The sequence below is a fragment of the Hypomesus nipponensis genome, chromosome 19 (genome assembly GCF_054491055.1).
Source record: "Hypomesus nipponensis isolate SF chromosome 19, ASM5449105v1, whole genome shotgun sequence".
NCBI lineage: Eukaryota > Metazoa > Chordata > Actinopteri > Osmeriformes > Osmeridae > Hypomesus > Hypomesus nipponensis.
In genome coordinates, this window is record NC_140379.1 from 4,054,327 (window position 1) to 4,071,939 (window position 17,613).

Genomic DNA, 17,613 nt, shown 5'->3' on the forward strand with positions numbered 1-17,613 from the left:
TGGCACTTCAATTCCACTTCGATCAAAGATAAAAACACCAACAACAAACCCCTTTGTTTTATCAGTTCACATCATGAGTAAATCACCACAGACCAAATGTTTAATTAAAAAGCTATATGTTGGGACAGCTTGCACAAAGCTACCTGTTTAGCATGTGGGCCAGTTTCTTCATACAAGACTGCTGCAAATTCTGTTACTTTTTTGATCATCCTGGCTACAGTACAAATTATTTTGGCAGACTGTGGATGATTTTTGTTGCAGTGCAGGCTGGGAAGTGTGCCATCCTTTGCAGGAGAGCTGTGGTTCCTGCTTCCTGCCTGCCTCAGCAGTCTTAAAGCTGTAATAGGCAACATAAAATTAAAAAAAATTACAACATGAGAAACAGCGCCCCCAATTGTCATCCGAATGTTGCGGAAATATCTTTAAGTGCTCATAAACGAGAGTGTCTTTATTGGGTTCTTTGTGACACTTGCAAGCGGGCACAAACCGCCTTCAATAAAGTTTTTTTAGCGGGATGAGCAAAGAGCTGTTCCCTCACTTCCAATTTGTATCTTTTGTCCAAACTCTGGCTAAGGATATCAGACAGTGATCGTAGTATGACTGTCGATACTTGAACCAGGACAGCTGCATGGACGAGGGCCAGAAAGACTTCTCTTTTAAAGGGCATCCGGTCAAGTTGCTGCTTCACAGCCTTTGTACAATGGGTCAAATCTGGGTCAGTTATCTCAAGACCTAACATCGCCACATCAGTTCCGGACCGGGCCAGTATGGAAACTAGGAAAAAGGCCCCAATTGTATTTTTGGAATAGCCTATGAACTTACGTGCTTTCCTCCACACAGTGGTTTTACAAAACAAGCCAAGGAGGAAGACCTGCCTCGCCAAAGGCGATTGGCTGGAGCAGGATTGCTGGAAAACGATAAGCAGCAGGCCGCTTCAAAATGATTAACTGAAGTTCCATTGACACTGAGCTATGTGTGTTGCTTAACAACTCCGACTGATTAATTAGCGTACATAACATTCTTATAGCAAACAGTAATTTTTTTTGACTGAAAGCATCGTACCTCTGGTAAACACGCACATTAGCCTCATTGCTAGTATAATGATGATACTGATGATTACCGTTATTGTACTCGTGGCGAGGTCATGTTAGTTGATCATTTCTCCTCCAATGCTGCAGTCTGCCTCAGCACTACTTACCAGTTCCATGTGAAAAATGCGTATCTACTGTCACCTGGTGGCCAACCGTAATCAGTGAGAGATCTGTGGCTAAATCTCTGTGACCAACCAACCTGACCTCCACAGTAATCTAGTAATGCTGCATGTTTGCGTTTGACAACAGTGCCTCCCAGTGTACATTGAGAGCAAGTGCTTGTCATTTGAACAGGAGTCTGGCACCCTCTGTCACAGTTAAAGCCTCATCCATAACCTGTGGAAGAGAACCACGCTTGAAGAAGGTCATCCTCCATTAACACAGGGTGTTGTGGAATGCAGTCAGAAATAGAGAACATATTCTATTTCTATAGTACCAGCTCCAGTTTACTGCACTGTATTTAGGCGACTTGACATGGGTGCTTAGTTTTGGACCAACACCTAAAAACCTTCAGACATTCAGCAGATATGCCACTAGAGGTCTTCAGTTAACATCTTTTCAGACTCTCTCTCTCTCTCTCTCCCCCCCTCTCTCTCTCAGTTTCTCTCTCTATATATCTCTCTCTCTCTGTATCTCTCTCTCTCTCTGTATCTCTCTCTGTATCTCTCTCTGTATCTCTCTCTGTATCTCTCTCTCTCTCTGTATCTCTCTCTGTCTTTTTCTCTGTCTCTGTTCTCAACCTGTGTCTTAATCTCCATTTACACTCAGTAGCAGAAGCCCAACCCCACCTCTCCTAGTGTACTGTGGTTCTTTACAGGAACCCATGCAGGCTATTAGTGACATTTAGGACATCTGCAGCATATGGAGATACAGGGTGAGCAGAGAAGTTGAGGTGGTTAAAACACAAAAATAAAGTATGTATTTCTGTCATACTTCAAGTAAGATTAGACAGGTTTTTAGAGAATTTAATAAAATACCGGTAAAGAGGATACATACATGTACAGATGTCATAGTTTGTGTTGTACACAGACACACACACACACACAAATGCACATGCACACTGACACACAAACACGTACACAATGACAATGTCTATCAACACCAAACTCCAGAGATTACAGAATGTATGATGTTTCAAATGATCATTGAAAGACAGATTCCAACGAGCTTTTGGAGATCCTGTAAAATTCGAGTTAATTGGCTTTCCAAACATAGCTCTGCAAGACATTGGTTGAATGAAAGTCCTGATTATGTAGAGTTGAGAAAGGCAGCTTTATAATAGCTGTGGTATAAAAGTAGCGTGTAATCAACAACACCAAGGGAACAAAGTTGACATGAAGGCATTTGACAAGTGCTGAAAGGTCGTGCATTTACATATTTGGCAAAAAGAAAGTGACCGCGTGGGCCTGGGTTTGATACTGATGGGTATCACATTTGAAGAACATCATCACACCCACATAAAGGGCAACAAACAAAAGGTAGGGATAGAGATAAAGAGATATCTACTATGTGTATGTACAAAGCATTGTCTTCCTTTTTGGCCCATAGTATGTCCAGTAAACTACATGCTAAAATCAATGACATCATTTCAATAGTGTAGATCACAATTTTGGATCTGCAAGTTGCAAAAAAAAAAAAGGTTTTCCTACTCTTGATTTAATTCAATGCACGGTCATTAAAACATCGATCTCAGATGTAAAACATCACACCCATCGATCTTTCGTTCTGCTCTGAACCATCTATGCAGGGCTTGAATGGTGGAGTCTCTACGCATGCTAGACAGATGCAGCAGAAGCTCTCTAAACAGCATGTGTGAAAATTGGTACAGTTCCTCATCCCTTGGGTCCACACAGACTTCAAGCTGTCTGGGCGAGACTCCTCACAGAGCCATGGCACTGTCTGTCTTTAGAAGTGTTTATCAAAGCCATTAAGCTGGTTAGAAAAGCCAGGGAAGAATAAGTATCTGGAAAAAATGCAATAGGAAATAAAGGAGGGGGAGATTAACCGAAATTGGAAACATGAGAAGCAATGGGTGCATCGATCTCGAAAGGGTATAGGGCACATACAAAGAGAAAAATTTGAGGAGGCATACGGGGGAAAATGAAGCGAAACTTAGAAGGTTAAAGTGTTCCTTCGTCCAGCAGTTTGTTGATTCCATGGCAGATCTTCCTGAGGTAGAGTCTGCTCTCGTCTCTGTCCCCGTACAGCTCTGACAGGAACTGCCCGTTTGCGAAATGGTTAAAGACGTGGTCGATGCGTGCATGCGACCGCGCCGTCAGGTGCTGCTCGACCAGCGCGTGCAGCAGGTCCCTGCACTCTAGAAGCAGCTCAGAGAGAATATTCCGGTCGAAGGTATACTCGACCTCGTGGAAACTGACAGCGGTCATCGCCGCCTGGTTCATCTTTTTCTTGAAACGTTCCACAGTGTCGAGGTCGTCCGGGCTGAACTGATGATTGCGGTAGAGGATGCCAATCTTGAGGGCTATCTTGATGACGTCCTTGATGATTTTGTGGGCCTCCTTCTTGCTCTTGGTGAACTCCCGACTCGCCTTGTACAGCTCGTCTAGAATCTCACTGCTGGTGTCGTCCGTTAGCATGTTGGCCACAGCCATAGTTGCCATCTTGCTCAGGATCTTCTTCTGGGCCTGCAAGGCCAACGAGCGGGAGTTAAAACTCTCCTGACCTGGGAGAGAGAGAGAGAGAGAGAGATAGACAGAGAGAGAGAGAGAGATAGACAGAGAGAGAGAGAGAGAGAATCAGTCACAGGGTCACGCATAGCTAACCGTCTGTGTTTAGACTTGTGATAGGAGAAGGATGACTCAGGTCCATCAATCTACACGAGAGGGTGGAGGCCGTTTTCCCTGGTCATGCGAGGCTGTCTCTGCAGTGGTCCTGCAACATCTGGAGAGCTTCACCAAGCCTCAAACAGCTGTCTCCATGTCTTTACACCGCGATAAGAACCCTTCTGGTTCTACTCCTCTCCCAAACATTTGGGTCATATATTTAAACAAACTTCTCAGAGTGTGGTGTTGCAGGCTGGGGAGGGACAGTGGGAGTGTGGAGGGTGACCTTGCAGAGAAGTGCCAGCAGCAAGAAGGCATGTGAGTCTTTCCATGTGAGGAGTTGGTGGCCTAGCTAAGATCCAAGCCTCCCAGGGGTTCTTATTTAGGTGCCACCCAGCTACAGATTACATACCAGATAACTTCTATTATGATCAAAGCTGAGGGGGTGGGGGGATCCTTATTTATCTTTTCCACATAAACTTTGCCTGCCCCACGTATATATTTATATTTATATATATATATATATATATATATATATATATATATATATATATATATATATATATATATATATATATATATATATACAGAGAGAGAGAGAGACAGGATGCCATGGAGTGAAAAGGAAAAGGACAGAAAAGAAGTGAGAGAGTTGGGGATGGAGGAGGAGGAGAGAGCTCTCTCCTCCTCCTCCATCCCCAACTCTCTCACTTCTTTTCTGTCCTTTTCCTTGGACTCTGTATGTACTTGTTCTTCATCTTTTTACCCAGGGTACCCCTGGAACTTACAGAAATCTACAAACTACCAGAGTCACACTCTCAGAGTCCATATCGGAATTATTTTGTACCACCATACTACTTCCTCTGTAAAATAAAGACAGGATCCTAAACTTGTAATCATGGGAAAGACCTTATTAAGTCCATGTGAGGATAACAGGCCCACATTCATACCCGTTCATAGGGTCATTTCATGTGAACTCATTTTGCGTGAAGAGAAGCGATGGCATTTCACATTCATGAAATTCTGCAATGACATTTTGTGTTCGTGACAAACCATGGCATTTCCAGTCTAATAAGGAAAACCAACTTGTTTGCCTGAATCAGTCTGTAAAACTAAAATAGAAAAAAGAAATATGTCTCCAAGATAAAATTCGGAAATGATACTGAATGGAAGCTGCAAGTGGTGACAAAATATGTAAACATACATAGAATCATGTAAATCTCGTGTTTATTTGCATTCCTATTTGACTAGCCTGGCCAGGATATTTAGCTGTGTGCCCTTCATTTGATAAAGCTGTATCTGTCAGCTGTTCCAGCCCACTCTAATTTCCTGTGTTCTCTGAATCTACTCATTGTTCCAGCTGGTCAGTGATGCTCTGAGGGCCATTGGATATCGTAGTTACCAGGGTAGAATCTAAATCTGATAGCTGTATTAAACATGACTCATGATTGGGGTTTGATGTTTGTTTTTTGATAGCTGCTAGACACACACATGCCCATACAAATACAAATAAAAGTGCCATTTAGTGTTGTGGGATGAGTTAGAGGGACTCCGGTCTTGCCCTCAGTTTGAACCCTATTTTCACACCCCGGACAAATAAAAGTAACCGAAAGGAGAGAGAGGAAGACCTTTAAAGAGTGTGTGACAGAGCGATGAAGGAGGGAATGGCAGAGGAAATCTTTCAGAAAGCTAAATTGTATTTTATAACCTTTGTTCATCTACCCAATAACTCATGTGTCTGGCCAACTGTCACCTGTTCCTGGGTTTCAATGATGCATATGTGACAAGTCATGCTTCAAAGGTCAGATTAAATGACGGCAGATATGTCCCTGGGTTTATCTCAACTATTTAAAATTGTGATGCGTATGATTATAAAGATAACCGGACAGCAATTCATGTAGATTGTGGGGAATTATAGTATTCAAAAATGTATAATTTTGGGGAAAAAACATTTGCTGAGAAGATCCTGTTTACGTTATGTTTATTTAGACTCCTAAAAATAGATATACTCTTGGGGCTTCATAATCTCTGCAGCCATACCTTAGTAAGTACTAACACAAACACACACACACACACACACAAACACCCACACACACACACACACACACCCACACTTTATTTATTGTTAGGAATGATTGACAAGGCTGAACTGTGTCAGTTAATGGATACAAATTTGACCTGTCATTGGAGACCGAGTTGTCAACCTGTGTTCTCACAATCTTATCACACGCACACACATTCACACAAATGACTGATTATCTGGCACATGAGAACAACCTTTCACAAATCAAACTAATTGACTCAAGTATGCCATACCTTGAGTTAGAGAGTCAGAGACTGTCACCAAAAGCTTGAAACCGACTCAAATCGATGTATCAATCCATAAAGGTGATAGCATCAACTCAAAGCAGAAAATGAGAGTGGGGCTCACAGTTTGTCGACTGGCTGGTGACTAGACAGACTCTCTTTATTCCGAATGTTTTTAGAAAGCTGAGTCAACAGTTTTGGCTGTGTTGCATCAGGACACACATCCAGGGTAGGTGGAGCTCATGGAAGCTGGCCATGAGCCGGAATGCAGAGGTGGGGGTGCGGGGATGCGGCTCAGCCGTGGTATGGAAGGCTTGTTTTGGTCTGGGTCCAAAGTAACCAGAGGATTTGTCCATTAGCAGAAACAGCAGCTAACACAAACTGGATTGCCCTTTCCTGGGCTGAACCCCCCCAAGGCACCGGCAGACCTGCCTGATCAGCCGCTTTTCCTGACTGCTTTTCCTGACTGCTTTTCCTGACTGCTTTTCCTGAGTGTCCAGGCTGTCTGAGGGAGACCGTAGTCAATGTTTGTGTGGGTGTGTATTGTGTGCGTGTGTCTATGTGTATGTTATCCTGTTCGTAATTCAGAAATGTTCAACAACTGGGCTCTGTAATACAGTACAGTGTGTGTGTGTGTGTGTGTGTGAGAGAGAGAGGTTTCATCCTAGCTGTGGAATGCAAATCAGACAGTGTTGTTGGAGACTGGATCAGCTCGTCTCTGCTTTGACAATACTGCCTGGTACCTCAGCCAAGGCTTCCATCACACATCCTCTGGACAACTGTCCCCCTGCCATTTACATCCAGACAAGGCCCTGCCTATGTGCACACAGCCTGGCTAACTGACATATCAGGTATCCCTCACCCCTAATCTCACACACACGCTAACAACAATGGCTGCCTGTTTTGAGTTGCCAGTAATAATACACTGCTATGTTTACGAGTGCAGCATTCCAGCTACTTCTCACCCGTGGTAAACACTGCCATCAACACATGCACAGACGCACACACACACACACACACACACAGACGAGCAAACACACACACACCTACACAAACAAACACACAATGTGGAAGGAGCACCGTCAGTGAAAGACAGGGTGTTGTGTGAGCGCCATGATGGCGTGACTGTGTGAAGGTCACAAGGCCCATCTTTGTGTCCGTGGTGACATGTGTTTGATGGCTCTAAGCCTGCCTCACCTTCATCACTGTGTGAGTGTGTGCGTGTTTGCGTGTTTGCGTGTGTGTGTGTATCAGCGTAGGCCTGAAGCTGAATCTTAGTGTGCACAACAGAACTCATGTCAGTTTTGAGTGGTTGGGTGAATGTGTGGGGTGTGTTTGTTTGCACGTGTGTGTTTGTATCCGTGTGGGTAGTGTTGTGTGTCGGTGTGTGTGGCTGCTTTAGCTAAAGACCTTTATTTACCATGCTACGCTCTGGGTACAACCTGTCAGGGCTTTGTGACCTGAACATGATTAGTGTAAACAACACAACAGCAATGGTAGTCACTCTGGACACAAAGAAAAGAGATGTTGACACACACGTAACTCCCAGATCATGAGCATGACGGTAACAGTAGATTGCTGTAGAATTGAGTTGGTCCTCGTTGCTGCTGTGCATCATTGCTTCTAGAACTACGTCCACTCCTCTGGGGAGGCTTTGCAACAGACGCTGGAACGTTGACGCAGAGTTTGTTTCCATTCAGCCACAAGAGCATTATTGAGGCGAAACACTTATCCGTTGTTAGACGATTAGGCATGACTTGCAGATGTAATACCATTCCTCCTAATGGTGTTTGATGGGGTTGGGTTCAGCGATCTGTGCGGAAAGGTTTTCTTCACCAAACTCTACAGGAGAGTTCTGTGTGAACCTTGCGTTGTTCATGGTGGCATTATCAAGCCAATTATCAATGTGGGTGGTTTCATCAATCACCCACACCAGTCACGACATTGCCCTTTTACAGATTTGTATCTCTGAAAATGTCATGTCCAAAAGGTTTTGCAAAAAAAAAGAATAGATGTAGTGATTTCTTGGCCAGTGATGGTCTGTCAGCTTGTTCTGAAGTTCCGCAGTGTAATTTCACAGTCTCTTGACTGTGTGAAAAGAAAAACAACGTGTCAGTCATGCAGAGCCAGGAAAGAAGTTTCCACCTTGTCTTGTTTTATGAGGTGTTTATCATCCCTGTGAGGCAGTGGGGCTCTACAAATGGACAGCTGATGTGGTGGGTTGTTGGTGTGATCTGATATCCATCTAAGGAGGTCTGGAGAGAGAGAGATAGAGAGAGAGAGAGTGAGAGAGAGAAAGAGAGAGAGAGAGACAGTGAGGAAGGGAGAAGGAGGGAGGGAGGTAGGGAGAGAGAGAGAAACAGTGAGGGAGGGAGAGGGAGGGAGGTAGGTAGGAGAGAGAGACATATATATATATAAATATATATATATGAGAGAGAGAGAGAGACACAGAGAGAGAGAGAGAGAGAGAGAGAGAGAGAGAGAGAGAGAGAGAGAGAGAGAGAGAGAGAGAGAGAGAGAGAGAGAGAGAGAGAGAGAGAGAGAGAGAGAGAGAGAGAGAGAGAGAGAGAGAGAGAGAGAGAGAGAGAGAAGCTGTGTACTTCTGGAACTGCACACAACTGGACCTGCATTCAGTAGGTCTACTTCACTTTTGCAGTATCACTTTCATACATCCACACTCAGGCACACATAGGCACACACACGCGTGCTCACACTCGCGCGCACACACACACACTTCACAGCTGCAGTAACATTGCCCAGTTGCTGGTATAAATGAAGACTTTGTCACGCCACGTCAGTTTTCAGCAGACTTTTCTCTCTCTCTCTCTTTTTCGTTTTTCTCTCTCTCTTTTTCTCTCTCTCTCTCTCTCTCTCTCTCTCTCTCTCTCTCTCTCTCTCTCTCTCTCCTCTTTCCCAATTCGTCCTAATTTACTTTTGCTATTTCCCAGTATGCACCTGGGTTAGAAGGAATCCATTACAGTAACCCAGTTGTTTTCATCGAAGACACATTTAGCCCTTTGAAGAAGTTAAAATATAACCTATTTTATTACTTTTATGTCCCCTTAAGTTAACCCTTTTATTAGTTCAAGTTAAAAATTTGCACATTTCTTTTGTTTCCCAGAAACAATTTCCCAGATTTTCTTTGAAAAATAGAACATGATACTCAACCATACAGTGTTGACCTGGGATATGGTCTCTGAATATATGTGCCCTGGGGTGGGCTGAGTCTGGGCTGAGGCTGGGTTGAGGCTAGGCTGAGTTTGGGCTAAGGCTGGGTTGAAGCTAGGCTGAGTCTGGGCTGGGGAGGGGGGGGGGCTTAACAGGAGCAAGGGTTGAGCAGTCTTAAGAGCTGTGGTGATGCACTTAGGAGCCACTCTTTCACTCTCCACTGGGAGAAAAAAGCATTTGCCTAAAAGCCAGATTAAAGTCCGTGACATTCACTGTCTCTCAGCCTGCCCCTGTACCTGTCTTTTACTCTGTCTCTCCTCCTTCTCTTCCGTTCTCTTCCGCCCTCCCTCTATTTCTGTCTCTGTCTCTCTTTCTCAACATCGCCCCATCTTTTCACCCACCTAGCCCTCTGGGACTGACAGAAATCAGACCGAGATTGAAGCTCAAATGGCTGTGTGTGCATGTGTGTGTGTGTGTGGTGAGCCCATTTTATAACAGGTCAGGTCCCTGTGGAGCTGAGATAGGGGCAGGAGGAGGGGGGAGATAGGGGCAGGAGGAGGGGTGAGATAGGGGGAGGAGGAGGGGGGAGATAGGGGCAGGAGGAGGGGGGAGATAGGGGCAGGAGGAGGGGGGAGATAGGGGCAGGAGGAGGGGGGAGATAGGGGCAGGAGGAGGGGTGAGATAGGGGCAGGAGGAGGGGGGAGATAGGGGGAGGAGGAGGGGGGAGATAGGGGGAGGAGGAGGGGGGAGATAGGGGGAGGAGGAGGGGGGACAGACGTGGGATTGACTGCTGTGTCAGCAGCCTGATGTCCTGTCAGGGTGAGATTCAGACAGCCTGTCTCACACCTGCTTACTCCCTGGCTTCTTCTCCACCTCAGGCCGCAACACAACCACAAATGTAAAAAAGTTATAGTCCAGCAACTTCGACTTTGCTCGGGGTGGAAAAAGAACAACAAAGGTGACAAGGTCGATAACGTGTCACTTTTGGCCCAGCGAAGGCTGGAAGTCACGGTGGACGGACATGAGAACATGTACAATGTCTCTTTCCTCTCATCTGGGAGTTGATCTGAAAAACTGCTTCCATAGACTTCACGAGTTTAAACTCAACATCCATCAGTCAGTGGGGGATGGTTGAGGTTTGTATCCTGCTGCTTTGATATGACCATCGGGAGCTTATATAATTGTGCTGTCTGGATGTCTCAGTGAAGGTGGGTTTGCCCTGGCAGTAAGTCAGCTTTAATAATGCAGGGCTTCTGTAATAATCTCACTGCGTTGCCTGTAACTGTAAACTATAATGACAGACTGTGTGTGTCTGTTAGTCTGTGTGTGTCTGTGTGTGCAAACTGCAATGACAGACTGTGTGTCTGTCCGATAGTGTGTGTCTGTTAGTGTGTACGTGTGCAAACTGTAATGACAGACTTTGTGAAGGAGTCTAATAAAAAACGGAGCAGTAAGAAATGCCCAGCCTTTGCTCTCTTTGGCCTGGCACCCAGACAACAAGCTCTCCTTTTTCCATATTTAAGGTCTCATTTCTCATGCCATGTCTCCACAGCCCTGGAGGAAGGAAGAGAGAGCCAGAGAGAATAAGAGATAGAGAGAGAGAGAACCCGGGAAAGAGACACTGTAGTCACAAAGCGAGAAAGAGAGAGAGAGAAGGAGCTAGAGAGAGAGAGTTAGGGAGAGAGAGAGAGAGAGAGAGAGAGAGAGAAGGAGCTAGAGAGAGAGAGTTAGGAGAGAGAGAGAGAGAGAGAGAGAGAGAGAGAGAGAGGAGCTAGAGAGAGAGTTAGGGAGAGAGAGAGAGAGAGAGAGAGAGAGAGAGAGAGAGAGAGAGAGGAGCTAGAGAGAGAGAGTTAGGGAGAGAGAGCTAGAAAGAGAGAGTGATGATGGAAACAGAAGAGGCATGGAAAGAGTACTTTAGCTATTCATATCATGCCAGTTAATGACCATTAAGTTCGATAGAATGGAAATGAATAGAGCTGAGTTCACTGACGGACAGATTGAAAGCTATTGGCTTGCTCATCGGAAGTATTCCTCGAGATGTGAAAACAGACATATAGCTGTTTGAATGCTGCTTGTTTCTAATTGAATTAGCCTAGCAGTGAGGCGGTGAAGGGAACATATGGTATGGAAGATACGACTAGAAGAAGGAATTGAAGGAGAGCAGATAGTTTTGAGATCTGCTTATTATTCTTGCTTCTTCTCCTTTTACTTGGTAACTTCCTCCTTTCACACATTGGGAAGTCACACAGTCCACAGTTAGTCTCAATCCCGTCAGCATTGTCCGACTGTGTACTGGAGTTGTACACTCGAATCGTTTCTCGTCCCATCGAGTTCTGCCTGTGAGAGGAATGTGGAGGGTGGTTGAAAAGAGCCATTTTCTGGTGTCCGAGCCGTCTTTCCCTCAGCGCTCTGAAAGGACAGGCCTCCGCCAAGACTCAGCATGCTGTGGCATCACTTAGGAAGCCTAACACACACGCACACATACACACACAAACACACACACATACACACAGCCTTGCCTAGCCAGCTCTCCCCATAACTTCGGCCTCTTCATTTGTTTACTTCCCTTTTAGGTAAAAGGGAAGCTCAATGAATCTAAAACAGAGTAGCACACCACTCAGTAGTCACAGTTTCTGTGGCTCTGCATCAAAAGCATTTGCAGTCTACGCTAATGTAGTTTTAGTATAGTGACAAACTGTGTGTGTGTGTGTATGTCCTTGATATGGTTCATGGTCAAGGTCACAGTCAAGTGCCATTCTATCCGCAGGGTTAGAGCAGCTGCAAGTTAACAACACAATGTGATATCAGCGAACACACACAGACACACGCACAAACACATCTACAAACACACTGGTCTCCGTGTTACTGACATTGGGACATATGCACTCACTCAGGCAGTATTTCTATACTAGGATTAAGAGATAAGTTACATGTGGTACTTTTTACCATTTGGAAAGATGATGTTTGTTTACATAGAAGTAAAGAGGTACACAAACAGACATGCGTGGAAGTGCACTGTTGCATTCATACAGACAACAGACATGTGGGCACACGTGTACTCAAGCTGCAGCTGTGTTGTGCTGTCCAGACGCGTTTCCTAGCCGACACGTGGCTCTCACACCCTGGACTCCACCAGACACATGTAAGGCCCAGTCTGTTCTGGTGGTCTAATTTCATGTTTTAGTAAAGGGTCTACCAGGGTCTAAAACTGTAAGTGGGGTAACTTTCAGTCCCAAATTGTTCTCCAAACACCACTAAATGCCTGACCTTTAAGTCAGTATTCCATACACGCACACACACACACACACACACACACACACACACACACACACACACACACACACACCCTCACACCCCTGGCACTCCGGTATTTACAACCCAAACTTGTCTTTACTGCCACAGGACAAAAAATAACTTTCTCCTGATTCGTCTTTTCCAGTCAGGAGCCCCCCCCCCCTTTTCTTGTCTTGAGCTCACAGATTTTCCATCTGCAGTGTGTGTGTGTTGTGTGTGTTGTGTTGTGTGTGTGTGTGGTGTGTGTTGTGTTGTGTGTGGGTGGGTGTGTAGACAGTACGTGGTGAAGATGAATGCTGATAGCTGAGTCTACATCTGCAGGCCAGATTAGAGCGAGCGAGAAAGAGATATATAGAGAGAGAGATAGAGAGAGATAGAGAGAGATAGAGAGAAAGGGGGTGGGGGTGGGGGGGGGAGGGAGGAAGGAGCTATGGTTCAGAGAGAAAACGAAAAGGATCAATGAAGGTCTATGCATGCCTGTGTGTGTATGTATGTAGTCATGTGTTTTAGTCATGTCCCCATAGCCATTCTCTACTGACAGGGCCGTTTTCACTTCCTTTTACTTTTACATGTCACATGTCGATGGAGTGTCGATGGAGTGTGTCTGGTGTGCTGGTCAAGCCCTCCAGATAATAACTTTTCCTGCCATGGCATGAGGTCCCTGGCTGCTTCTCCCAGATCCTGACATTGGCTCATCCCTACCTCTCCGACATTGGGCCTTTCCGATTGTTGACTGGCAAACTACAAAAACAAAGCCCTTCAAACTTCACACTTTTCCCAGTAACTGCTGACAATGTGTTACAACCACAACATTATAGCCTCTTCCTCTTTTCTACGCTAAACAACACGCCCGCATGCTTTACATGGGAAATGAATACAGGAATATGGAGAATTGCGATGGTTGCGATTGGGGCTTCGACCGATGTTTTCTATTCCTCATGCTGGAAAAACGAGAGGCCTCTGACACCGCTGTTGGCTTGAGGAGTTTCTCTGTGTGAAATGGGATCTACTTTCTTCTTGTCCAAATGAACTGTGACCCCTTTCATGGGGGTCTCTCACATGATGGAGAAGGCCGCTGTATATAATACTTGTGTATGTGGAGGGGGAGGGGCTTTCTGTGGGAGTATCCTGAGATAAAAACACACGTACACACACACACACACAGAGTGTATGGAGGTAGGCAAAAAAAAACAGAACCACCATTTTTTCCTTTTCTGCCTACCATCTCTGCCTCACTCGTAGTGAAGAGAAAGTATCGGTATCACACTACGGACTGTCTGTTTTTCTTTTCTTCAGTCCTGACACTTCCAAGGCTGACCCTTCCTCTACAAAGTATCACACTAAGCAGGGAGATCTTCCTAGTCCAGCTTTGACTGGATTAAAACTCCACTGAGAAACATTGAAGATGGGGAGGAGAGAGAGAGGGAGAGGGAGAGGGAGAGGGAGAGGGAGAGGGAGAGGGAGAGGGAGAGGGAGAGGGAGAGGGAGAGGGAGAGGGAGAGGGAGAGGGAGAGGGAGAGGGAGAGGGAACGCGTGCTAAAAGAGATGTCGGGATGTAGATGTAGTGATGTAGATGTAGATATGTAGATATGTAGACATGTAGATGTAGTAGTCTAAATGCCAAATCCAGTCAAAGCAACTTCCCAGCGACAGCATGGGGGTATAAACAGAGCTTATAGATAATAAAGCCCAAACTGTCACACGCCAACTAACTGTGCAGGAGGAGGGAGGCAGTTCGACAACAGGATTCGTTTACACAACAACCACCTCCACCAAACAGTGAGAGGGCAGACCGAAGCTTTTACACCACAGATGAGCGGGCGAGACATGTAAAGCTGTTTGATGGATAAGGACCTTGATCCATCTCATTGTGTCCACACACACAGCCTCCAATGAATATGTATCCTTTAGCGACTACCGACGGCCTCTGCTCTGCCGTCTGGTCCTAATGGATCAGAATAACCCTCCCCTTCAGTCACTCGTGGAGACAGATGGACAGACAGATGGGCGGGCAGACATAGAAACTGAGGGACAGAGGTAGAGTCCAAGTGAGAGACACTTGACTGCGTTGGTGTCTGAATAATGTTACCTCGACCAGAACAATTACATCTCAGTCCCAAGACAGCTGTCAGTTAGTTAAAAGCAATGCCAGAAACACATGCAGGCATTGTGATAATACATCCATACCTCCTTGAGATGGGAGGAATCACAAAGACCCAGCAGGGTAATACACCTCAGGTAAAGCTTTAGATCCAGGTTCTTTTAATAAGCATCAGTTAATAGGTAATAAGGCCCTTATAAGATGTGTATTGTATTGTGTTTTTGTGTTAAGAAGACTACATAAGTGTCTAGGTGCCTAATAATATGAGTAATGGTTAGGGTTATGGCTAGGGTTAGTGTTATTGCAAGATGAGAATACATTAGTTAATAGGTAATAATGCACTTATAAGATTCTTATTAACATTAACTCTTGTTAATAACACTTGTCAACTAACTAAGGCCTTTTAACCTATTAACTAACATTTATGACAAGCACTTGAATCTACAGGGTTGCCTACATCTCATACTGTAGCTTTACATGTGAGCATACTGTGGAGGAATACTACCAAGCAAAAGGAAGGCAGGATATCCAAAAACAAAACCATGGGACAATTTAACGTAATGAGTAGATGTTACCATATGTTTTAGTGTTACTGGAAAAGTCTGGAAGACATTTTGTTCACACTCTGCAGACACAACGATGTGTGTTTGTGTGTGAGTATGTGTGTGTATGTAGAAACCTTTGGAATGTTATGTCTTTATGAAGTAAATCTTTATCCGAGGCTGTAATACCATAAAATCACCTTACACCCCCCCCCTCCCACACACACACACACACACACACACACAGACACACACACACAAACACACGGCGAGATATCCAGTAAACACAACCCCACACACAACCTCAGATCTAGTAAACAGTGTATTTTTAAACATCGATCGTTCCCATGACAATGTGCCAAGGGAAGGAGAGACTGGAGGGTCTGGAGGGGGCTTCAGGGGCTCCAGCGTCCCAGTACAAGTTAGATGTGTTGATGAGTTTGCCCCATAGCACGTGCTGGAGCTTGCCTGTTCCGTCATCCTGAGAGCCGGCTTAAAGTCTGACACAGTGGGAGGCAGCCAGTTGGCTTGTGGACATCAGAGGTCAGTTTATGCACATGTATAAGAGTACATAGCTAATCAGGTGCTGCCATTTGACCAGGCAGATTTAAGGATCAGATTGGTTTAGCCTCCCACACAAAAACCTGTGAAGGAACGATAAATAATCCAGCCCAGCGTGTGATGGAGGAAGGTAAACCTTCCACGTCAAGGGAAAGCTGTCTTACCTGGAGACAGGTCTCCTTCGCTCTGCTCTCCCGAGTCAGAATCCATCTTCCTCCGGCTGTGGCAATTCTTCGTTTTTTGGACTTTCTCTTCTCCCAGAGAAGCTTCTGGTCTAGGTAACCAGAGAACACTCTTTTCTGGGGAGACCTCTTTTCTTCTTTTCTCTTTCCTGGCAGAAAGAACTGAAACTTAAGGAGGAATGCTACTGGGCAACTGAGAGCCTACCTGCTATTTGCTGAGCTGAGCTCGTTTTCCTCCTTTTTTTTTGGCCCTCTCGGTCTCTTTCCCGTGCTCTCTTCTTTCCCTGACTCCCTCCCTCTCTGTGCCTGTGCCCACTCTCCTGTCTCCCTGTTCCTTTCCACCACTTTCCCCCTTTTTAGATTCCTCCCTCTCTCACTTGAAGTCCGTCCCTCCCTCTCTCCCTCAGTCCCTCTGTCCCTCCCTCCTCCCCTCCAGCAGCCTCTGGTTCCCTCCCACTCTCTTCTACTCTCCGTGCTGTTGCGCTCCCTCTGCACGCTCAATCTATCTTTTCTCTCTCTGCTTTCCTTCTCGCGGTTTCACACAAACTTTCTCATTCTCTCTCCCTTTCTGGTTCTTTCTTTTTCTCTCTCTTGCTCTGACTCTCTATCTGCCAGTCTTTCTCTTTCTCTTTCTCTTGCTGTCTTTCAGTCCCTATCTGACTGTCTGAATCAGTCAGCCTGTGTTTCAGAGAGGAAAGGGACCGCTTTGAGCCAGCCACAGAAGCTCAACTCTCTCACCAGTGAAAAAAACTCTAATTTCTCTTATTGGTTGTTTGACAGAGAGCCTGTCTCTGGAGAGATTTGGTCTATCTGACTCATCACCACACAACTGACTGTCTGACTTGTTTGTCTGCCCGCATATCTGACTGTCAAATTGACAGTACATCCTCTTTTGCTGCCTGTCTGTCCCCCTATCAGCATTACCGTAACTGCCTGGTCACATGACCTGGATACTCATGGCTCTGTTTTGAAATATTTAGCATTTTTCTGCTTCCCATCAGAAACCCCGTGCAACCAACACATCGAAACAAGTCTGGCGTAACTAGAATGGAGCAGTTTAACCGACTGACAAAGCACAGTGGTTGATATTGGGTGTGTGTAAGGATGAGATCTCTTAATAGGTAGACCGGACTGACGCACAACGATTAGAAAAGGGTTGGCTTAATTTATTAGCAACGACGTCGGATCATGCCACCAGTCCACAACAGAGTGGCTAGCATGAGTGAGGCACATGTCTCTCAGATGGCAATTATATACATTAGCTGGACAGTACAGATATAGTAACCACCAAAACATGCCCTTAAACAGCACACATTACACGAATGATGCACAAGGGAAACTGTACACAGGTGATGCGGTCATAACTAAGTTTGGAGACTATTATCTACTTCCTCGCTCTCCAAAGGTTACACAAAGTGCATTCCTAGATCTATATGTGTCCTTCTAGGGGCAGGTGGAGCGACCTCTTCCTCACACAAGCTAGTATATACAGAAAACCTGCATATTAGTGTGGGTAGGTGCAATACAACAGTTGCCATGGCAGTATTTTGCAGGTGTTGAGCCGACTGGTGCTCAGCAGGATCA

The 17,613-nt window shown here is 45.4% G+C and overlaps 1 protein-coding gene across 1 annotated transcript; it reads right to left on the reverse strand.

Moving 5' to 3' along the window:
* Nucleotides 1–2,046: 2,046 nt before the first annotated feature.
* On the reverse strand, nucleotides 2,047–16,332 carry tnfaip8l3 (tumor necrosis factor, alpha-induced protein 8-like 3). The gene is made up of 2 exons (XM_084681685.1): nucleotides 16,012–16,332; nucleotides 2,047–3,774 (listed from the first exon to the last, which is right to left on the reverse strand). The coding sequence occupies exons 1-2, from the start codon at nucleotides 16,055–16,057 to the stop codon at nucleotides 3,212–3,214; spliced, it is 609 nt and encodes a 202-aa protein (XP_084537811.1). The 5' UTR covers nucleotides 16,058–16,332; the 3' UTR covers nucleotides 2,047–3,211.
* Between the last annotated feature and the right edge of the window lie 1,281 nt (nucleotides 16,333–17,613).